The sequence below is a fragment of the Pseudophryne corroboree genome, chromosome 6, assembly GCF_028390025.1.
Source record: "Pseudophryne corroboree isolate aPseCor3 chromosome 6, aPseCor3.hap2, whole genome shotgun sequence".
Lineage (NCBI taxonomy): Eukaryota > Metazoa > Chordata > Amphibia > Anura > Myobatrachidae > Pseudophryne > Pseudophryne corroboree.
This window is the reverse complement of record NC_086449.1, coordinates 377,002,711-377,027,235: the sequence shown is the minus strand read 5'-3', so window position 1 is coordinate 377,027,235 and position 24,525 is coordinate 377,002,711. Positions and strand designations below refer to the sequence as shown.

Here is a 24,525-nt window from a genome sequence, read left to right as displayed (position 1 = left end):
AATCCCCATGGTCCTTACGGAGTCCCCAGCATCCTCTAGGAAGTAAGAGAAAATAAGATTTTAAACCTACCGGTAAATCTTTTTCTCGTAGTCCGTAGAGGATGCTGGGCGCCCGTCCCAAGTGCGGGCTACTTCTGCAAGACTTGTATATAGTTTTGCTTACATAAGGGTTATGTTATGGTTGCTTTCAGTTTCCAACTGAAGCTATGTTGAATATCATACTGTTAACTGGTTAGTTTATACGGTGTGATTGGTGTGGGCTGGTATGAATCTTGCCCTTGGTTTAACAAAAATCCTTTCCTTGTACTGTCCGTCTCCTCTGTGCACAGTTTCTCTAACTGAGGTCTGGAGGAGGAGCATAGAGGGAGGAGCCAGTGCGCACCCAAATCCTAAAGTCTTTCTTAAAGTGCCCATGTCTCCTGCGGAGCCAGTCTATCCCCATGGTCCTTACGGAGTCCCCAGAATCCTCTACGGACTACGAGAAAAAGATTTACCGGTAGGTTTAAAATCTTATTTTCTGAAACTAGGCGGGCACAGACTAACCTACAGAGGAGTGCATGCTCTTAGTTCTACTCTGTTCATCTTGTCTACTTGCTGTTTTAATTGTAAATTGAGGAGAGCTGAGTGATTTAAGGGTAGGGGAGTTGGCTTTTCTTTCCAGTGCAGTGCTACAAACGGTGATGCATAACATGATCTAAATTCTACAATCTAGGAAATTAATGGTATGTACAAAATTCCACTCTTCTTGATGTGCTATAGAATTGGGCTTGTTGGTTTTCTAGTTTTTGGCAGGGGTTAGTTTTGTCTGTAAATGTTCCATGTCGATTCTAAATACCCATCACCAATATGGTTTTAAAAATATGTACTTTTTCTACCAGCCAAAAGAGTGAGGTATGTGTAAAAAAAAAAAAAAAAAACGTTTTTTTCCCCCCCCCCCTTCTCAATCCATTTTTAGAATCCAGCATTAGCAGTTTAAAACAAGCAGCTCTTGTAAAGGGTCCACTTATCCCTACATTGAATGTTATAGTGCAATATCTGGACGTCACGCCAAACCAGGAATATCTCTTTGAGCGTATAAAAGGTAACTTATAGTTTAAAGATTATTCTTAACATACTAGTTAGATAGAAATGTGCAGCATTTAGACTAAGTAGCACAAGTTTAAAAATATTTCTCTAATGTCATAGGGGGATACTGGGATGGATTATTACCATGGGTTATAGATCAGGTCCATTGGAGCCTGGCACTTTAAGAAATGTTCAGTGTGTGCTGGCTCCTCCCCTCTATGCCCCTCCACCGGACTTAGTTTCGAAAAATGTGCCCAAGGAGCCGGGTGCATTCTCTGGAGCTCCAGAGCGTTTTCTTCAGAAATTTATTTGGGGTTTTTTCAGGCAGCACTGGCTGTCACCAGTCTGCCTGCGTCGTGGGACTTAGGGGGACGGCTGAACCAACATCCTAGGGTTAATGGTTTGCATCCCCGCTGACAGGACGTTAGCGCCTGAGGTACTGTTTCACATACCCCCAGGGTGTGCGCACACGCCGGCAGCATGCTGCCACCCCTAACAGATGCTGAAGACACGGTGCGTTGAGTACTACCACTGGGGTCCCGGTTAGCAGGTCCCCGGTGACAGTGGTGACATAAGGACGCAGCGGGCACCCAGCTGCGATGCCCGCTGTGAACACCCGCACTGGTTTAATAGGGGGTCTTAACTCCATTTTACACAAATTCTGACACAAAGCCAGTTTTAACACACAGGAGGGACCGCATGCCATTATGGGGTCGGGGCTTCCCGAGGAGTGGGACCAGCAGCTCAGATGCGCTATTTCCAGCTGCTGCTGATATCCAGGCTGCATGCTCAACTTCTACTCCTCCACAGACCCTGTTAAATCACCTTGAACTGGTACCAGGGGGATTTAGAGAAAGAGGGGAGCATATAGGTTACAATAATCACCAGGTGCCTTATCTAGGGCTCTGGTTTATGCCCACCGGAGCACTGCTTTGACTGAGTGGCTTAGTGTCCTGGTCTCATCCCTCTCTCTATCTCTCCATTAAGGACTGTCTGGGGCTCTGTGTTATTTCACTTCACTGTGTTGTTTCTCAAATACTGTGTGTGATTCTACTGTGTCAGCATGTCTGGCAAGAAGGCTGCGTGTCCCTCCTGCAGCATAAAGTTTTCCCCTTCACTAGGGGGATCTCTCCTATGTACTCTGTATTCTCTTCACTCACAGGGTAGTGTACAGGAGCCAGAGTGGCTGAAATCATTTACTAATATTAATACAGAGTTGGCTACTGCCAGGCAAGAAAGGCAGACCCTTAAGAAATCTGTGGAGGATTTTTTAATCGGGGCTGCTGACCACAGGCATGCTCCTCAGCCTCCCCTGCTGGCCTCTCATAAACGCACACTCCCACATGTACTTCAATCTGACTCTGATAATGACATGCCAGATCTGGATGAAGGGTTGGTGGACATGGACGGTGACAATACTTAGTCTCACGGTGTGGAGGCCCTAATTTATTCTATTAGGGAAGTCCTCAACATACCGGATAAGTAGACAGAACCTGAGAGAGAGCTGTTTTTTAATGTAAAACCAAAATCTTCTGTCACCTTCCCTGTCTCCAAGGAATTAAACTCACTCTTTAAAGAGGCGTCTGTCAATCCTGACAAAAAAATTCAAATACCTAAACGGTTGCTAAATTCTTTCCCTTTCATGAGTAAGGTGATCAAAGAAATAGGCCTCATCAATGCCCGTGCCACTGCGATGGCCGTTTCGGCTCGCAGAGCTCTAGCTGCGACAATGGTCAGCGGATGATGATTCCAAGAAGGGCGTGGAAAATCATCCCTTTACAGGGGGGTGCCTTGTTTGGGGAAGTACTGAACAAGTGGATTTCTCAAGCAACGGTGGGTAAGTCTACCTATCTGCTGTCTGTTGGGCCCTCTCTGCAGTCCATCGTATGGCCAGATTAGAGGCAGAACCAGGGGTGCCTCAAATGCAGCTAGAGGAAATGGGTAAACCAGCAGCTGCTGGGTCTCTGGACCAGGCCTCCGGATCCTCATCCACTAAGCCCTCTGCGTGACTGTTGGCCCCAGCTGCAGGGGGACTTTCAAGTGGGTGCTTGGCTTCAACACTTCGCCCATGTGTGGGCGGAATCCTGCCAAGACCCTTGGGTGAGGGACCTCATATCCCAGGGTTAGCGGTTGAAATTCCAAGCACTCCCTCCTCAGATTCGTCAGGTCACCTGTAGCAAGAGTTGCCTTGCAGGACACCATTTTAAAACTACTACAAACAAAAGTTATTGTTCCGGTACCTACTCTGTTGCACAACAGGGGATTTTATTCAAGTGTATTCGTGGTACCGAAAACCGGACGGTTCAGTACGGCCGATCTTGAACCTCAAATCTCTGAACCCGTATCTTTGGGTGTTCAGGTTCAAGATGGAATCTCTAAGGGTGGTGGTCTCAGGTCTGGAAGAAGGTGCATTCCTGGTATCCCTGGATATCAAGGATGCCTATCTACACATCCCGATATGGCCCCCTCATCAGGCTTATCTCAGATTCGCTATACTGGACCACCACTTCCAGTTTCAGGCCCTTACCCTTTGGTCTTTCCACTACTCCAAAGGTATTCACAAAAGTCATGGCGGAGATGATGCTGCAACTCCGCATGATGGGAGTCAACATAGTCCCCTACATAGACGATCTCCTGATAAAGGCGGTGTCCAGGGAGAGTCTGCTGAACAGCATCGACTTGGCTACTCGCCGCCTTAAGGAACATGGGTGGATCCTAAATTTCCAGAAGTCTCTCCTGAAACAGTCACAGAGAATTCAGTTCCTGGGAATGATACTGGACACTGTATCTCAGAAGGTATTCCACCCCATGGACAAGGCATTGACTATCCAGGCTATGGTCCGCTCGGTGCTCAGACCCCGCAAGGTCTCAGTTCACCTTTGCATCAGCCCACTGGACAAGATGGTGGCCTCCTAAGAGGCACTCCAGTATGGCAGATTCCATGCCTGTCCGTTCCAGCTGGATCTGCTGGACAAATGGTCTGGGTCTCACATGCACCAGAGTATATCTCTGTCGCTGAAAGCACGGATCTCCCTGTTATGGTGGCTACAAGTCTCTCACCTTGTGAAGGGTCATTGTTTCAGTGCCCAGTCTTGGACTCTGCTGACAAACAGATACCAGCCTCCGGGGCTTTGGAGCAGTGACCCAAGGGGCTCAGTTCCAAGGAATGTGGTCGAGTCAGGAATCCTTGCTCCCGATAAACGTTCTGGAACTCAGGGCAATTTACAATGCTCTTCTACAGGCCTCCTATCTTCTCTGAAATCAGGCCATACAAGGACAGTCGGACAACGCCACGGCGGTAGCATACATAAACCGGCAGAGGGGAACAAGAAGTAGGGCGAGAGGTGTCAAGGATGCTCCTCTGGGTGGAAACCAACGCCAGGGCCGTCTCACCCATGTTCATTCCAGGAGTGGACAACTGGGAAGCGTTCTTCCTCAGCAGGCACGACCTCCATCCAGGGGAATTGGGCCTTCACCCTCAGGTGTTTCAACAGCTGGTTCACCGGTGGTGCTGTCCGCAGATAGACCTGATGGCTTCTTGTCTCAACAAGAAGCTGCGTCGCTACTGTTCCAGGACGAGGGATCCGCAGGTGGCTGCGGTGGACGCTCTGACGTCCCCTTGGACTGACCAGTTCGTATACCTGTTTCCTCCAATCCCTCTCATTCCCAGAGTTCTAAAAGGACTCAAAAGGGAAAACGTTCAGGCAATTCTAATTGCCCCGGATTGGTCTCGACGGGATTGCTATGCGGACCTCCTAACCATGTCTCTGGAGGAGCCATGGCCTCTACCGCTACTCCAGGATCTTCTTCAATAAGGCCCATTTGTCTATCCAGACTTACTGCGGCTTCATTTGACGGCTTGGAGGTTGAAAGGGGGATGCTAGCCAGGAAAGGGCTTCCCTCCAGGGTTATCACGACTATGGTCCAAGCCCGGAAGGTGGTGACATCTAAGCACTACCACTGCATCTGGAAGAAATATGTTCCGTGGTGTGAGGGTAGAAAATATTCTACTATGGATTTGTTGCTATTCTTGGTTTGGTTAGAGTGGCTATCCTTTGTTCTAGTTAGCGCGGCTATCCTGTCCTACTGATGTGTGTTGGTTCGTTACCTCACCGCTGCTATCTGTTTTCCTTCTCTCAAAGTATGTCTGTCTCCTCGGGCACAGTTTTCCTAGACTGAGTCTGGTGGAGGGGCATAGAGGGGAGGAGCCATCACACTCTGAACATTTCTTAAAGTGCCAGGCTCCAATGGACCCGATCTATACCCCATGGTACTAATCCATCCCAGTGTCCCCTACGAACTACGAGAAAACTAATTACCGGTAGGTATCAAATTCCTATTTTTTGTTTTTCTGACCATGTGTTTAAATTATTAGGTGCAGAGAATTAGATTTGTTTTCTTGAAACTTCAAATTGCAAGAAGAGCAGGAAAGTCTAGAAGTTATTACTAAGAAATGTGTCCTGGCGACTCAAGCAGTGGAGATTCAGAGACCTACCTTCATGAAGTTGGCAGCTGTTCAGATCTAGGGGTAAATGTAGTAGCCTATGACCTGCAGGGATTGGAAGGGGTTCCCAATGAGTCTGCCTGATGTTTTAAAGCAGCAACCTGGTTTTGCCTTTTAAAAGATTGCTACTTTAAAATATCTGGCAAACTCATCGGGAACCCCTTCCAATGCAAGCAGGTCGTAGGCTGCTTCATTTATTCCCTAGTCTGTAGGAGCAGGATCCATGTAGAAATATTTGCTCACTGACCTCTCCACGAGAACCACTCACACTGACCACCTGCTGGCAGCACCTACACTATAAGCTGTTTCTTGTTACTTTCCAGAAGTGGTTGCTTAAATGATATGTAGAGATACTGTAGGAATACATCTTGGCTGAAAAAAGGCAGATTGGTATACATATAACATTCTAAGGGATAGATGTATTAAGCCTGGAGTAGTGATAAAGCAGTGATAGGTGCAAGGTGATAACGCACAAGCCAATCAGCTCAAATATTTAAATGGACAGTTAGGAGCTGATTGGCTGGTGCGTTATCACCTTCCACTTATCACTGCTTTATCTCTTCTCCAGGGTTAATACATCTGCCCCAATGGACTCATGTCGTATCTTAAGATAATTATTTGTTTATGTATATATAAATATATATTTAAAAAAAAAAAAACTTTTTCTCCTTTAGAACTATCCCATGGAGGATGTATGAGCTCTTTCCGCTGGAACAGAGGTGGAGACTTTAAAGGTCGAAAATGGGATACTGATCTTCCGACTGACTCTGCGGTAAGATGCATGTTTTTTTCAAATGAGTACAGAGCTTCCAAATATTTAAATTACTCCTTTTATTCTAACAAATTCCACAGTCCCTACTTCCACTTAACTTGTTCCTGAAATTTGAGCAGCACCTATCTTAACTGGTGTATTAGGGGCACATATTTGTGAGTGCTGTATAGTTAAATGTTTGCAGATGCAAGTGAAACGCACACCTTTTTAGGTGTGGCTTATTTTCAACTACATATATCTTATTTACCTACCATTTAGTCCTCCCCTACCAGTCTTTCCCCAGCTCCGGGTGATAGGCTAATTTTTTCTCTGAATCAGTTTGTACACACTAGATTTAAGGTTGCATGTATCTTAAGATGCTTGTAACTCAAAATACAGAAGTGAAAATGCAAGAGAGCAGACCCATAGTTGCATATGTTCAAAAAGGCAACATTATCTCAACTCTAAATCACCTTCTTCAAAGCAAAGTTTATCTTGATGAAGACAACCTCAGAAACATTTGTGCATATTCTTTATTATATTCCTGTTCACTATGTGCTCTTTAGGTTATCTATTTTGGGGGTTTTAGGACCAATATATTTTTATTTAAATAACTAATGTAGGTTTGTCTTTTTACCACTTTTAGATAGTCATGCATATGTTCTGTACTTACCTCGACTCTCGGTTGCCTCCTCATCCCAAGTATCCTGATGGGAAAACCTTCACCTCTCAGCACTTTGTCCAGACACCAGATAAACCTGGTAAGTATATACACTGCTCAAAAAAATAAAAGGAACACTTAAACAACACAATGTAACTCCAAGTCAGTCACACTTCTGTGAAATCAAACTGTCCACTTAGGAAGCAACACTGAATGACAATCAATTTCACATGCTGTTGTGCAAATGGAATAGACAACAGGTGGAAATTATAGGCAATTAGCAAGACACCCCCAATAAAGGAGTTGTTCTGCAGGTGGTGACCACAGACCACTTCTCAGCTCCTATGCTTTCTGGCTGATGTTTTGGTCACTTTTGAAAGCTGGCGGTGCTTTCACTCTAGTGGTAGCATGTGACGGAGTCTACAACCCACACAAGTGCCTCGGGTAGTGCAGCTCATCCAGGATGGCACATCAATGCGAGCTGTGGCAAGTAGGTTTGCTGTGTCTGTCAGCGTAGTGTCCAGAGCATGGAGGCGCTACCAGGAGACAGGCCAGTACATCAGGAGATGTGGAGGAGGCCGTAGAAAGGGCAACAACCCAGCAGTAGGACCGCTACTTCCGCCTTTGTGCAAGGAGGAACAGGAGGAGCACTGCCAGAGCCCTGCAAAATGACCTCCAGCAAGCCACAAATGTGCATGTGTCTACTCAAACGATCAGAAACAGACTCCATGAGGGTGGTATGATGGCCCAATGTCCACAGGTGGGGGTTGTGCTTACAGCCCAACACCGTGCAGGACGTTTGGCATTTGCCAGAGAACACCAAGATTGCCAAATTCGCCACTGGCGCCCTGTGCTTTTCACAGATGAAAGCAGGTTCTCACTGAGCACATGTGACAGACGTGACAGAGTCTGGAGACGCCAAGGAGAACGTTCTGCTGCCTGCAACATCCTCCAGCATGACCGGTTTGGCAGTGGGTCAGTAATGGTGTGGGGTGGCATTTATTTGGGGGGCCGCACAGCCCTCCATGTGCTCGCCAGAGGTAGCCTGACTGCCATTAGGTACTGAGATGAGATCCTCAGACCCCTTGTGAGACCATATGCTGGTGCGGTTGGCCCTGGGTTCCTCCTAATGCAAGACAATGCTAGACCTTATGTGGCTGGAGTGTGTCAGCAGTTCCTGCAAGACGAAGGCATTGATGCTATGGACTGGCCCGCTCGTTCCCCAGACCTGAATCCAATTGAGCACATCTGGGACATCATGTCTCGCTCCATCCACCAACGCCACGTTGCACCACAGACTGTCCAGGAGTTGGCGGATGCTTTAGTCCAGGTCTGGGAGGAGATCCCTCAGGAGACCATCTGCCACCTCATCAGGAGCATGCCCAGGCGTTGTAGGGAGGTCATAAAGGCACGTGGAGGCCACACACACTACAGAGCCTCATTTTGACTTGTTTTAAGGACATTACATCAAAGTTGGATCAGCCTGTAGTGTGTTTTTCCACGTTAATTTTGAGTGTGACTCCAAATCCAGACCTCCATGGGTTAATAAATTTGATTTCCATTGATAATTTTTGTGTGATTTTGTTGTCCGCACATTCAACTATGTAAAGAACAAAGTGTTTAATAAGAATATTTCATTCATTCAGATCTAGGATGTGTTATTTTAGTGTTCCCTTTATTTTTTTGAGCAGTGTATTTAAAACTATAAGAATGTGTAAATATAGTACAGAGAGAGGATCTTATACCTCAGATATATTAACAGTAAAAACGACGAGCAGATACAAATTCTAGCATAGTCTTTCTGACACCTGTCTTTTGCTTTCCCCTGTGTGATAATTAGCAAGTGTTTAGAAGGATAAATTGGTTATCTGCAGAGGGCTAACAGATCTGACACCAGATTATTGTAGGATGTAATATCTAGTTCATCACTTCAAGGGATTTATTTACTAAAGTGCAGGTTTTTAAAAGTGGAGATGTTGCCTATAGCAACCAATCAGATTTCACTTATTTATTTAGCACCTCCTAGAAGATAATAGCTAGAATCTGATTGGTTGCTATGGGCAACCTCTCCAATTATAAAACCTGCACTTTAGTATACCTCTAAGTCTGGCTAGAAAAAATGCTGAAATAATCACTTTGTTTATGGCACAATTTGATATATTCAATAGAAAAGTTAAGGAGAGATCTTGAGACCTGTTATCACACTGTCCTGTTTGGTCAAATATACAGAATTATGCCCTCTGCTATAAGTAGAATAGCCTGGGGCAGGAATAGTGTTTGAGGTAGATAACTTTCTTTTTCATCCACTAGGGGTCACTGGAGTACTCCTGGGATATGGACGGTGTTAGCAAGGACTGGGCACTGAATATTCAAATTTCAGTAACTCTCCTCCCCTCCATACTCCCAGAATACCTCAGTGTTTTTTCGGTGCTCACATGGACAGGAAGCACAAGTGTGGACCTCCAGAGGGGGACATACATTTTTTACTTTTAAATATTTTTGTTTTTATTTTTTATACATTACAATCCTTTCCCAGCTTACACAAAAGCTCTGGGTACGGGATTATAGAAGCTGCTGCGTGCAGCTCTTGGCGTGTCGGGCCTCACAAAGGAGCCCCCTCACAGCCACAAGCAGCTCAGCTAACAACAGCTGAGGCTGCAGAAAGGACTGGACGGAACTTGTTGGAGAAGCCCCGTCAGAGTCCAGGAGCACTGGATCGCAGGTATTTATGCCCGGGGCGGTCAGCTCCCGCCCCGCCGTGTGTGGTACTGCGCACCGCCATCTGCTGCCTGCCTCTTGTCACAGGCTCCATAGCGCCCGCACTACCCGCCGCTCCCGACCCGCCGGCCAGTGTAACAATCCGGCGCAGAGGGGAGCCAGAGAGAGCCCGTCACAGCATCATGCCTGTTGCCGCCACTACCCAGCCCCGGACTGATAGTACTAGCAGCCGCAGCTAGGCGCTCCCCACCCCTCGGCTCCCTGCGCCACTGCTCTTCCCCTCCCTCCCGTTTCAGAGCTCCGGGCCGCGAACGGCGGCTGGCGCGGCTCTGTCTGCAAGGGGAGGAGAGAGGGGAGACTGACCGCGGACAGTGCTCGCTGCCGCGGTCCGTCTGTGAGGGGGAGGTCGCGCGGGAGAGGGGAGGATTGTGCTCGCATTGAAGCGAGAGGCCCTATAAACTAAGCTGCATTTTAATGCAGCAGCACATGCACAGCACACGTTCAGGCTTTTAAGCCTATATTGCATATAGCTTTAAATGGGTATATATGCTTGTGTATTTGGATATATATATGTATATGTGTAGATAATAAGAATTTACTTACCGATAATTCTATTTCTCATAGTCCGTAGTGGATGCTGGGGACTCCGAAAGGACCATGGGGAATAGCGGCTCCGCAGGAGACTGGGCACAAAAGTAAAAGCTTTAGGACTACCTGGTGTGCACTGGCTCCTCCCCCTATGACCCTCCTCCAAGCCTCAGTTAGGATACTGTGCCCGGACGAGCGTACACAATAAGGAAGGATTTTGAATCCCGGGTAAGACTCATACCAGCCACACCAATCACACCGTACAACTTGTGATTTGAACCCAGTTAACAGTATGATAACAGAGGAGCCTCTGAAAAGATGGCTCACAACAATAATAACCCGATTTTTGTAACAATAACTATGTACAAGTATTGCAGACAATCCGCACTTGGGATGGGCGCCCAGCATCCACTACGGACTATGAGAAATAGAATTATCGGTAAGTAAATTCTTATTTTCTCTAACGTCCTAGTGGATGCTGGGGACTCCGAAAGGACCATGGGGATTATACCAAAGCTCCCAAACGGGCGGGAGAGTGCGGATGACTCTGCAGCACCGAATGAGAGAACTCCAGGTCCTCCTCAGCCAGGGTATCAAATTTGTAGAATTTTGCAAACGTATTTGCCCCTGACCAAGTAGCTGCTCGGCAAAGTTGTAAAGCCGAGACCCCTCGGGCAGCCGCCCAAGATGAGCCCACTTTCCGTGTGGAATGGGCTTTTACAGATTTTGGCTGTGGCAGGCCTGCCACAGAATGTGCAAGCTGAATTGTACTACAAATCCAACGAGCAATCGTCTGCTTAGAAGCAGGGGCACCCAGCTTGTTGGGTGCATACAGGATAAACAGCGAGTCAGATTTTCTGACTCCAGCCGTCCTGGAAACATATATTTTCAGGGCCCTGACTACGTCCAGCAACTTGGAAACCACCTTAGGGAGAAATTGAGGACGAGTCCTCAATTCTGCCCTGTCCGTATGAAAAATTAGGTAAGGGCTTTTATAGGATAAAGCCGCCAATTCTGATACACGCCTGGCTGAAGCCAGGGCTAACAGCATTACCACTTTCCATGTAAGATATTTTAAGTCCACAGTGGTGAGTGGTTCAAACCAATGTGATTTTAGGAATCCCAAAACTACATTGAGATCCCAAGGTGCCACTGGAGGCACAAAAGGAGGCTGTATATGCAGTACCCCCTTGACAAACGTCTGAACTTCAGGAACTGAAGCTAGTTCTTTTTGGAAGAATATTGACAGGGCCGAAATTTGAACCTTAATGGACCCTAATTTGAGGCCCATAGACAGTCCTGTTTGCAGGAAATGCAGGAATCGACCCAGTTGAAATTCCTCTGTAGGGGCCTTCCTGGCCTCACACCACGCAACATATTTACGCCAAATACGGTGATAATGTTGCACAGTTACATCCTTCCTGGCTTTGATCAGGGTAGGGATAACTTCATCCGGAATGCCTTTTTCCTTCAGGATCTGGCGTTCAACCGCCATGCCGTCAAACGCAGCCACGGTAAGTCTTGGAACAGACATGGTCCCTGCTGGAGCAGGTCCTTTCTTAGAGGTAGAGGCCACGGGTCCTCCGTGAGCATCTCTTGAATTTCCGGGTACCAAGTCCTTCTTGGCCAATCCGGAGCCACGAGTATAGTCTTTACACCTCTCCTTCTTATGAATCTCAGTACCTTGGGTATGAGAGGCAGAGGAGGGAACACATATACTGACTGGTACACCCACGGTGTTACCAGAGCGTCCACAGCTATTGCCTGAGGGTCCCTTGACCTGGCGCAATATCTGTCCAGTTTTTTGTTGAGGCGGGACGCCATCATGTCCACCTTTGGTTTTTCCCAACGGTTCACAATCATGTGGAAGACTTCTGGGTGAAGTCCCCACTCCCCCGGGTGAAGATCGTGTCTGCTGAGGAAGTCTGCTTCCCAGTTGTCCACTCCCGGAATGAACACTGCTGACAGTGCTATCACATGATTTTCCGCCCAGCGAAGAATCCTTGCAACTTCCGTCATTGCCCTCCTGCTTCTTGTGCCGCCCTGTCTGTTTACGTGGGCGACTGCCGTGATGTTGTCCGACTGGATCAACACCGGCTGACCCTGAAGCAGAGGCCTTGCCTGACTTAGGGCATTGTAAATGGCCCTTAGTTCCAGGATATTTATGTGAAGTGACGTTTCCATGCTTGACCACAAGCCCTGGAAATTTTTTCCCTGTGTGACTGCTCCCCAGCCTCTCAGGCTGGCATCCGTGGTCACCAGGACCCAATCCTGAATGCCGAATCTGCGGCCCTCTAGGAGATGAGCACTCTGTAACCACCACAGGAGAGACACCCTTGTCCTTGGAGACAGGGTTATCCGCTGATGCATTTGAAGGTGCGATCCGGACCATTTGTCCAGCAGATCCCACTGAAAAGTTCTTGCGTGGAATCTGCCGAATGGAATCGCTTCGTAAGAAGCCACCATCTTTCCCAGGACCCTTGTGCATTGATGCACTGACACTTGGCCTGGTCTTAGGAGGTTCCTGACTAGGTCGGATAACTCCCTGGCTTTCTCCTCCGGGAGAAACACCTTTTTCTGTACTGTGTCCAGAATCATCCCTAGGAACAGCAGACGTGTCGTCGGAATCAGCTGCGATTTTGGAATATTTAGAATCCATCCGTGCTGTCGTAGTACTACTTGAGATAGTGCTACTCCGACCTCTAACTGTTCTCTGGACCTTGCCCTTATCAGGAGATCGTCCAAGTAAGGGATAATTAAGACGCCTTTTCTTCGAAGAAGAATCATCATTTCGGCCATTACCTTGGTAAAGACCCGGGGTGCCGTGGACAATCCAAACGGCAGCGTCTGAAACTGATAGTGACAGTTCTGTACCACAAACCTGAGGTACCCTTGGTGAGAAGGGCAAATTGGGACATGGAGGTAAGCATCCTTGATGTCCAGAGACACCATATAGTCCCCTTCTTCCAGGTTCGCTATCACTGCTCTGAGTGACTCCATCTTGAACTTGAACCTTTTTATGTAAGTGTTCAAGGATTTCAGATTTAAAATGGGTCTCACCGAGCCGTCCGGCTTCGGTACCACAAACAGCGTGGAATAATACCCCTTTCCCTGTTGTAGGAGGGGTACCTTGATTATCACCTGCTGGGAATACAGCTTGTGAATGGCTTCCAATACCGCCTCCCTGTCGGGGGGAGACGTTGGTAAAGCAGACTTCAGGAACCGGCGAGGGGGAGACGTCTCGAATTCCAATTTGTACCCCTGAGATACTACCTGCAGGATCCAGGGGTCCACTTGCGAGTGAGCCCACTGCGCGCTGAAATTCTTGAGACGGGCCCCCACCGTGCCTGAGTCCGCTTGTAAGGCCCCAGCGTCATGCTGAGGACTTGGCAGAAGCGGGGGAGGGCTTCTGTTCGTGGGAAGAGGCTGTCTGCTGCAGTCTTTTTCCCCTTCCTCTGCCCCGGGGCAGATATGAGTGGCCTTTTGCCCGCTTGCCCTTATGGGGACGAAAGGACTGAGCCTGAAAAGACGGTATCTTTTTCTGCTGAGAGGTGACCTGGGGTAAAAAGGTGGATTTCCCAGCCGTTGCCGTGGCCACCAGGTCCGATAGACCGACCCCAAATAACTCCTCCCCTTTATACGGCAATACTTCCATATGCCGTTTGGAATCCGCATCACCTGACCACTGTTGCGTCCATAACCCTCTTCTGGCAGAAATGGACATCGCACTCACTCTTGATGCCAGAGTGCAAATATCCCTCTGTGCATCTCGCATATATAGAAATGCATCCTTTAAATGCTCTATAGTCAATAATATATTGTCCCTGTCCAGGGTATCAATATTTTCAGTCAGGGAATCCGACCAAGCCACCCCAGCACTGCACATCCAGGCTGAGGCGATTGCTGGTCGCAGTATAATACCAGTATGTGTGTATATACTTTTTAGGATATTTTCCAGCTTCCTATCAGCTGGTTCCTTGAGGGCGGCCGTATCAGGAGACGGTAACGCCACTTGTTTTGATAAGCGTGTGAGCGCCTTATCTACCCTAGGGGGTGTTTCCCAACGTGCCCTAACCTCTGGCGGGAAAGGGTATAATGCCAATAATTTTTTAGAAATTAGCAGTTTTTTATCGGGGGAAACCCACGCTTCATCACACACCTCATTTAATTCATCTGATTCAGGAAAAACTACGGGTAGTTTTTTCACACCCCACATAATACCCTTTTTTGTGGTACTTGTAGTATCAGAAATGTTCAAAACCTCCTTCATTGCCGTGATCATGTAACGTGTGGCCCTACTGGAAAATACGTTTGTTTCCTCACCGTCGACACTGGAGTCAGTGTCCGTGTCAGTGTCTGTATCGACCTGAGGTAACGGGCGTTTTAGAGCCCCTGACGGTGTTTGAGACGCCTGTACAGGTATTAACTGATTTGCCGGCTGTCTCATGTCGTCAACAGTCTTTTGTAAAGTGCTGACACTATCACGTAATTCTTTCCATAAGACCATCCAGTCAGGTGTCGACTCCCTAGGGGGTGACATCACTAACACAGGCAATTGCTCCGCCTCCACACCATTTTCCTCCTCATACATGTCGACACAACGTACCGACACACAGCACACACACAGGGAATGCTCTGACAGAGGACAGGACCCCACTAGCCCTTTGGGGAGACAGAGGGAGAGTTTGCCAGCACACACCAGAGCGCTATATATATATAGGGATAACCTTATATAAGTGTTTTTCCCTGATATAGCTGCTGTATATATTTATCTGCCAAATTAGTGCCCCCCCTCTCTTGTTTTACCCTGTTTCGGTAGTTCAGGACTGCAGGGGAGAGTCAGGGAGCCTTCCTCCAACGGAGCTGTGAGGAAAAAATGGCGCCAGTGTGCTGAGGAGATAGGCTCCGCCCCCTTCTCGGCGGCCTTTCTCCCGCTTTTTTATGGAAAAATTGGCAGGGGTTAAATGCATCCATATAGCCCAGGAGCTATATGTGATGTATTTTTTTCCAAAAAAGGTGTTTTTATTGCGTCTCAGGGCGCCCCCCCCAGCGCCCTGCACCCTCAGTGACCGGAGTGTGAAGTGTGCTGAGAGCAATGGCGCACAGCTGCGGTGCTGTGCGCTACCTTATTGAAGACAGGACGTCTTCTGCCGCCGATTTTCCGGACCTCTTCAGTCTTCTGGCTCTGTAAGGGGGCCGGCGGCGCGGCTCTGGGACCCATCCATGGCTGGGCCTGTGATCGTCCCTCTGGAGCTAATGTCCAGTAGCCTAAGAAGCCCAATCCACTCTGCACGCAGGTGAGTTCGCTTCTTCTCCCCTTAGTCCCACGGTGCAGTGAGCCTGTTGCCAGCAGGTCTCACTGAAAATAAAAAACCTACTTTAAACTTTAACTCTAAGCAGCTCAGGAGAGCCCCTTAGTATGCACCCTTCTCGTTCGGGCACAAAAATCTAACTGAGGCTTGGAGGAGGGTCATAGGGGGAGGAGCCAGTGCACACCAGGTAGTCCTAAAGCTTTTACTTTTGTGCCCAGTCTCCTGCGGAGCCGCTATTCCCCATGGTCCTTTCTGAGTCCCCAGCATCCACTAGGACGTTAGAGAAATATATATATATACTGGATGTAGGTATATAGATTTTTGTATATATTAAGCACATGGCAGGACGCCATTTTAACTCTACTTCCTGCTTCTTTTTTCAGGAAGTTGCTGTCCTACTACACTCGGCCATCGGATGGAGCATGGGTGTTTCTAGGAATTTTGCACAGATCAGGTTTCATGTAGTGTAGCCCATGTGCACTGCACTTCAGGCTTATATACACTTTAGTCACATTTACTGAGTCGTGGGACTTGTTATCTTTGTCTACTTGTCTTGTCTGTATCTGTACATAATAAGTCAGGCTAATGCTAACTCAAAGGCAGCTTAACTGCAACGTCTGTGCGTGTGTGACACAATATGTTTGTAAATACAACAAATACGTTCCCTTCCCCTCAGCCTCCATACCAAGGCTGGAGGATGTTATGTCGGCTTTACAATCAAAAATGGCCACGGCAGGTAAGGAACGTGAGACGGCGAGATCTGAGGCTAAGACAGTGCCTCCTGAGATACCAGTAGGGGCTCAGGAGTCGTCCAACACTTTGCACAAAAGTCTAGCTCTATTCCGAAAAATAGTTATGACGATTCAATGCCATACCTCATATTGCAAGAAGAATATGAGGAGGGTGAGGTGTGCCAGTAGTCAGATAGTGAGGGTACTATTAGCCCCGCCAGTGATGATCTCATCAGGGCAGTACGTCAGGTTCTAGATTGTACAGACTGAAGAACCTATTTCAAATGAAGTGTTATTTGCTAAACAACAGAGATCTTCAGTGTGTTTTCCTTATTCAGATTCTCTTAATAAACCAGAGTCTATGAATGGGAAAATCCACCGGCTGTGGATTCGCTGGTGTCAAAACTTTCACAGTTACCCATTCCATCTGCTACTACGCTTAAAGACCCGTCAGAGTGTAAGCTAGAAGCTATACTAAAGTCAATGTATACAGCAGCCGGGGTGTTGCTTAGACCTACTTTAGGGGGAATTTGGGAGAATAAGGCTATAGTTGCGTGGAACACAGCTCAGGTCAGCCTACAGAAAGATGATCATGCGGCACGACGTGCCCTCTGGCTGCGTTCTTGGCAGACGGAGGCAGAGGTTAAACGAGGTATAGAAGCGTTACCTTATGCTGGCGAGAAATTGTTTGGTCCTGAAGTGGACATATGGATTTCTGAGGTACCTAGACGGTAATACTCTGAACCAGCGTTCCAATCCTTTAGACCTCAGCCCTATCAAGGCCGTGATACAGGAACAACCACACATGGTAGACGTGGTAGAGGACGTGGTTTCAACAAACCTCTAACCGTCGTCAGGACGCTAAGACCATCAACAAGCCAGTGGCATGACGGGCTCCCAGCCATCTCGGATCTCCAGTTGTGGGGGCACGCCTTCAGACGTTCCATTTGGCGTGGTTCCAGACATCCACAGATGGGTGGATCCGCAATTTAATGTAAAAAGTTTACAAAATACAGTTCGACTGTCTCCCGCTACTGCGGTTTTTCAAGACAGGACTGCCTGTGTCGGACGACAAGAGGGCGGTTCTGCAAATTGTCATTCAGTCTCTGCTGGATTCCGCAGTTTTGATTCCGGTCCCTGTACACCAACAAGGTCAGGGTTATTATTCCAGTCTGTTTGTGCCACTAAAGCCGGATGGCTCGGTCAGGCCAATATTGAACTTACAGGGTCTCATTCAGTACGTCACTTACTACAGATTCAAGTTGGAATCTCTGCGGTCAGTAATTGCAGGTTTAGAGCCACAGGAATTCAGGATTGCGCTGGATCTCAAGGATGCGTACTTACACATTCCGATTTGGCCACCTCATCAGAGGTTCTTGCGTTTTGCGATATGGCAGAACCATTACCAGTTTCAGGCTCTACCGTTTGGCCTCTCGTCAGTGACTCGGGTATTCACCAAAGTGATGTCTGTGATGATAGCTCATCTCAGATCCTTGGGAGTGATAATAGTTCCGTACTTGGACGATCTGCTCATCAAAGCTCCGTCTCAACAGATGCTCCTCCAACATGCGTTGTTAACGTACAATGTACTAGTTCAGCACGGTTGGATTGTCAACTTAAAGAAATCACATCTAATTCCGTCTCAACGACTTCAATTCCTAGGTATGATTCTCGATACGGTAAATCAAAGAATTTACCTACCAGAACAGAAAGTACAGATTATTCGTCATCTGGTACAATTAGTGCTCAAGCCACGCACAGTCTCGGTACATTTGTGCATTCGCCTCTTAGGCACAATGGTGGTGGCTTTCGAATCGCTTCAGGTCGGAAGATTTCACTCGCGTCCTTTTCAACTGGATGTGCTCGCACAGTGGTCGGGCTCGCATCTGCAGATTCACCACAGGGTGAGGTTGTCGCCACGGACCAGAGTATCTCTACTCTGGTGGCTCAAAGTACACAATCTAACCGCAGGGAAACGGTTCAACGCCTGGAATTGGATAATTCTAACGACGGACGCGAGTCTCAGAGGTTGGGGAGCTGTGGTTCAAAATTGTCAGCTCCAGGGTCTCTGGGCAGATCATGAAAGATTGCTGTCTCTAAATGTCCTGGAACTCCAGGTAATTTACAATGGGCTACGACAAGTAGTGCACATGCTCCGGTCTCAGACTGTCCAGGTGCAGTCAGACAACGCGACGGCGGTCGCGTACATTAACAAACAAAGAGGAACGAGAAGCCACATGGCAATGCGGGAAGTAGCTCGAATCCTCATTTGGCCCGAGCATCACCAAGTGATATTGTCGGCAGTGTTCATTCCGGGAGTGGACAACTGGGAGGCGGATTATCTCAGTCGTCGGGATTTTCATCCAGGAAAATGGGCATTAAATCCAGAAGGGTTTCACATGTTGGTCCAAAGGTGGGGTTACCCTCAAGTGGACCTGATGACATCTCGCCACAATCACCAAACGCCCCAGTATGTGTTCAGGACAAGAGATCCAAAGGCAGTGGCGGTGGATGCTCTCACAATCGCGTGGCCGTACAGCCTCGTGTATCTGTTTCCACCGTTTCCGCTGCTCCCTCTGTCATACTAGTGGCGCCTCATTGGCCTCGGAGAGCTTGGTTCTCAGATCTCCGCGGATTACTCGCAGACGATCCTTGGCCGCTCCCACTACGTCCGGACTTGTTACAACAGGGTCCGTTCCTTTACCCCGATTTAGCGCGGCTGAGTTTGACGTGGAGACTGCCCTCTTAAGAAGAGAGGGCATTCCAGAATCGGTTATACCAACCATGTTACGTGCTAGGAAGCCAGTTACGGCAGCTCATTACAGAATTTGGCGTGCCTATATAGGTTGGTGTGAGGCTCGGAAGTTTCCGACATCATCTTTCAAGTTATCCCGTCTTGTTATTTCTACAGACTGGGTTAGATGGAGGACTGCGTTTATCTACACTAAAGGTGCAGGTCTCTGCTTTGTCAATTTACTTTCAAAGACGATTGGCTCTATTGCCGTCTGTACACACCTTTCTGCAAGGTGTCCTCCGAGTACAGCCTCCATTCATTCCACCTACAGCGCCATGGGACTTGAATCTGGTTTTAGATTTCTTACAGTTGTCATATTTTGAACCCTTACAGCAAGTGGATATTAAGTTTCTCACTTGGAAAACAATTTTTCTTCTAGCCTTTAGCTTCGGCAAGGCGTGTTTCAGATTTGGGTGCCTTGTCATGCATGCCACCGTTTTTGGGGTTTCATGATGACAGAGCGGAACTTCGGACGAATTCCGTTTTATTGCCAAGGGTAGTGTCATCTTTTTCACATCAATCAACCAATGGTAGTTTCTGTGTGAACAGGTAATTTGGGAACTTTGGATGTGGTACGCGCATTACGCGTTTAGGTATCCCGAACGTCTACAGTTCGTAAGACGGATACGTTGTTTGTTCTCTATCATGCTGCCAAGATGGGTTGGCCAGCTTCTAAGCAGACCTTATCCAGATGGATAAAACTGACCATACGTCAGGCTTACCTTCATGCTAGGTTACAGCCGCCTACATCAGTAACAGCTCATTCCACACGTTCTGTGGGAACTTCATGGGCAGCTAGTCGTGGAGCTTCTACGACGCAGCTTTGCCGTGCGGCTACATGCTCATCAGTGCACACGTTTGTGCGCTTTTACAAGTTTGATACGTTTGCGGCATCAGCATATAGCTTTGGCCGCTTAGTGTTACAGGTGCCAAACAGCTCTCCCGCCCACAGGGGAAGCTTTGGTACGTCCCAGGAGTATTCCAGTGACCCCTAGTGGATGAAAAAGAAAATAGGATTTTGGTACTTACCAGGTAAATCCTTTTTTTTTTAATCCATAGGGGGCACTGGACGCCCACCCAGAGCAGTTTTACCTGGTTGTGGTAAGTTCAGTGGATCTTATGGTAACACATTCTCACCGATTTATCGGTTATTGTGTCAACTGGTTAGTTGTCAGTTTCGTTATGTGTTAACTTTATTGTTGTCCGTTATGTTATAATGTTATAGGTAATTCTCCATTGTTCATCCTCTCTATCCTGTTCGCCTCAGAAAAAAAACACTGAGGTATTCTGGGAGTATGGAGGGGAGGAGAGTTACTGAAATTTGAATTTTCAGTGCCCAGTCCTTGCTAACACCGTCCATATCACAGGAGTACTCCAGTGCCCCCTATGGATTCAAAGAAAAGGATTTACCTGGTAAGTACCAAAATCCTATTTTTTGTCAATCTCACAATTATTGTGAGGTGGCTCTTACTGTGTAAACAACCAATGACAGAACCAACATTTATTTTTTTCTGGTTACTTTTATACCCATATAATCCAGTAAAAAAAAAATATATTTTTTTTTTTCTTGTAATTTGGTAATTTAAAAAAATTTCCCTATGGACCAGTTGGGCAACAATGGACCATGGATATTAAAGGTTCAAGATGTTTAACTCCAACCCTTCTATATCTTGTGCCCCAGGCTGTCTGCTCTGAATCCTGCAGCACTGTCTCTCTCTATACTGTCCATTTCCAAGATAGGATTAGATTGAATGGTGGTTGTCTGGGTAGTATAGGGCCTCAGACTGTTGTGGTCTAGCTCAATTTAAAGGCTCAATCTCATAGTTTTGTGTATGCAGCTGTCCTTTTGTTTTTGTTTTGCTTCTTCTTTATCTAACAAAAAAAAAAAACTGTATTGCCAGGATTAAGACTGGTGTATTGCCACCAGTGTATTTAATCCTATGTGGGCAAGGTGAAATAGTGGAGAATTCTGATTTGGAGGACTACTTTAGTGGTTTCATGAGGTTTCCACTAGATCAGGGGTGGGGAACCTTTTTCCTACCAAGGGCCATTTGGATATTTATAAAATCCTTCAGGGGCCATACAAAAATTATCAACTTAAAAATGAGCCTGCCCCAATAGATATGCCCCCAGTAGATATGCCCCCCCTAGATATACCCCCAGTCAGTTGTTATGCCCCAGTAGATATACCCCCAGTCACTTGTTATGCCCCATTAGATATGCCCCATCACTTGTTATGCCCCATTAGATATGCCACCAGTCAGTTGTTATGCCCCATTAGATATGCCACCAGTCAGTTGTTATGCCCCATTAGATATGCCCCCTAGTAGCGACGCTTACACACACACACACAGTAAAAGAAAAAAAAACACAATACTCGCCAGCCCCGCTCCTGCTTCCAGACCGTTGCCCTCCGCCTGGCCGCTCGCTCCTCAGAACTATGGGAGAGAAGTCATAACATCTCTCCCATAACACTGCACAGCAGCACACTGCCAGAGCCGGAAGCCGAAGCTCAGGAGTGAGCTCCTGCCTCCGGCTGCTACTGAGGGTAAGAAGCCAGGCGCCCACTAGTAACAAAATCTCAGCGGGCGCCCGGCTAGGTGAGCCTGGCAGGGCCGGATCAAGTGGCTCTGCGGGCCTAATATGGCCCTCGGGCCTGAGGTTCCCCACCCCTGCACTAGATGGAAACCTCTGTCAGCTTAAGATGGCGTCAAAATTCAACTCGAGTATGAATAATTTGATGCCAGCTTTGCTTCGTGATCAGTCTGCGCATGAAGAAGTATCTCTTCACTTATTGGTTGTTTTCAGGGTTCTAAAAATCGAATTTTTTAATGTCTAATGGAGGCTTTAGTGGTCTGTGTTCTTTGGGGGGGTTTTATGACGTCCTTTTGCAACCTGTAACAAGACAAAATGATTCTGAGTTGGGAGCAAAGCATTAAAAGCAAGTAACGCTGCACCTGGGCAGATCATGGTACAATGCAAGGGGTGCAAGTATATTTATTTTTCCATGCAGACTGCTTTTGCGTGTAGCCCTCAATTAGGGATGTAGTCAGGATTTCGATGCTCACAATCCCAACAGTCACAATGCTGACAGAACCCCAATATGAGTACTAGGGCAGGCCTGGGCAACCTGTGGCTCTCCAGCTGTTGTGAAACTACACATCCCAGCATGCCCTGCCACCATTTTACCTTTCCCTAGTAGAAAAAAGTGGCAGGGCATGCTAGGACCTGTAGTTTCACAACAGCTGGAGAGCCACAGGTTAGCCAGGCCTGTATTAGGATATGGCTGCAGGAGGGGACGGTTAGGGATAGAATACTCACTGGGATCAGTCTGTATTCTATGCAGTCTGCCGCAGTCTGTGACCGTCAGGATTCTGTTTGCCAGTTTTTCATACCCAACCCCTCAAGTGCTTGGCAGCTTTATTTGTACACTGCAGTTTAGACTTTGAGTTTGGATACGTGCATATCTAATATAAATCTCTGTACTGCCACCTGCATTGCAACATGGTAATGCCAAGGTGCACAATTATTGCGGTTTGCTTTGCGCACAGCTCTGAATCAGGGCCACCAAGTCATTTTTCTTACTGTTTTGATTCAATTTTTTTTTTTGTTTGTTTACTAGTGACCTTTTCCATTTTAAAGTGTGTTAGTATAGTGTAATAAAGCCTGTATTTATCATAGTCTAATGCTGGATTTTATGTCTTTGAAATTGCAGCAGAATGACTATAAGCCACCAATTAATCATGTTTGTTCGCATTTGTCTCATTAGATACCTCGAATGAAAACGTGTTTTGCATCCATCAGAGCAGTGTCAATCCTCCCCACTATGAACTGGTCTACCAGAAGCACATATACAACTTGCCAAAGGTATCTGTTACATAACCGTGACACAAAAAATCCTGTTTTGTTAAAACATTTTATACTTTTATCTTTTATTTCTGAACTGCTTGGGCAGAATTTGTTTACAGCAAGCATATATATCCATACCGGTTACTTGTGTATTGCCTGCAAAGGAGTAAACTCATCCTCTATAAGCTGCAAGTTTAAATATAACCGGTTTCTGCACGCCTTCATGTTCAAGTTTGTGGAAGTCAGGTTGGGGAAGATCTTCTCCCACCCATGGAAAATATTCTTCTGCAGTGAAAGTTATTGCCTTATGATCACATAGATTAATATTTGATGGTAGCTGAAGTGTTGCTGGTTCCTCTGCAACCTGTCTATCAAACGAGATCTAGAATGTAAATAGGGTTTTGAGCAATTGGAAATCAAATTGCAAGAGTCATTCCATATTGAGGTATTCTTTTGTGCGGAGGGTTCCTCCTTATCTCCGCTGTTGAATGGGGTGATTGGACTCTGTCACTTGCGGGATAAGGTGGCACTCCCGCTATGATTCCTGTTGCCAGCTCCTCTGCCGAGTGCAGTGTTTCTGCGATAATGTGCTGCAGGTAATTGCTAGTAATATCCCTGCAGCAGACACCTTAATCCCCAATGTGTTGGCGGCTTGATTATTCTGATCACAAGCATGCTGGTGTTAATAGTCGCTGGTCATTGTGCTGATTTTATTCCAGCTTACGAAGATCTGCGGGTGTCCATACTCAGCTGCTGGTATCAACTTTACAATCGAGAGATAAATCCTGTCACTTGTGAAGATTTGGATATATAGCTTACGGTTCACCATTTATCAACAGTTTATGTAAAGGCAGCGCTGTTGTTTTTCTTTAAGTTTGATTTTCTAGGAGGATGTTTGTCCTTTTCCTGCTACTTGTTTCTTCTCTATATCCTGTTTTATAGGTCTGTTGGAAATATCTGCTTATTTGTTGGTGTGGGGTATAGAGGGGTTGGAGCTGTGGGCAAGTTTGAAATGTAAAATGTCTCTTCTGGATGGGAGAACCATGTCTTTTGAAAATGAAGTGTACAGAATACTAATGCCCTCTTCTTCATTCATCTCCATGTATTTCAAGGGAAGAAACAACTTGTTCCACACATTACTTATGTTCCTGTACATAATAAAGACCAAAGAATCTGGAATGCTTGGGTAAGTAATTGTAGAATTCTGTGCATGCTTACCCTGCTTTACACCTCTTAACATCTGTGCAATTAATATGCCGTGTAGGACAGGAACTTGAGTCCACCAAAATGCTGCTTTACACTCATGCCAGAAAAACTGGGACAGTCTGTTCTATTCCCAGTACATGCTACCACACCCCAACATTAAATAGTATCTTCTCCAATTGAAGTACTAGCTCTATGCAGATATCTTTTTGCAATTTATTGTTTGTAATTCGTAGTGAAGATGGCAGCGAGGCTTGATGGTAGCTGCAGGAGAGAGGGGTCATTCATTCCCCAAATCAACATCAGATATTTATTTTCATGTGCTACAGTTTCAAAAATGTTCTACGAC

At 46.9% G+C, this 24,525-nt stretch overlaps 1 protein-coding gene across 6 annotated transcripts in view; it reads left to right on the top strand.

The window, feature by feature from the left end:
- TMEM209 (transmembrane protein 209) overlaps positions 1-24,525 on the top strand; it is a 161,590-nt gene that overhangs the window by 123,775 nt on the left and 13,290 nt on the right. For 3 of the 6 annotated variants that reach the window (XM_063926745.1, XM_063926744.1, XM_063926743.1), the window contains exons 10-14: positions 956-1,081; positions 6,244-6,341; positions 6,967-7,081; positions 22,894-22,991; positions 24,086-24,159. In XM_063926745.1, the coding sequence (XP_063782815.1) occupies positions 956-1,081; positions 6,244-6,341; positions 6,967-7,081; positions 22,894-22,991; positions 24,086-24,159 (511 nt within the window). Of the gene's footprint in view, positions 1-955; positions 1,082-6,243; positions 6,342-6,966; positions 7,082-22,893; positions 22,992-24,085; positions 24,164-24,525 lie in introns of those variants that run through there. The other 3 variants (XM_063926746.1, XM_063926747.1, XM_063926748.1) reach the window with 3 other exon arrangements.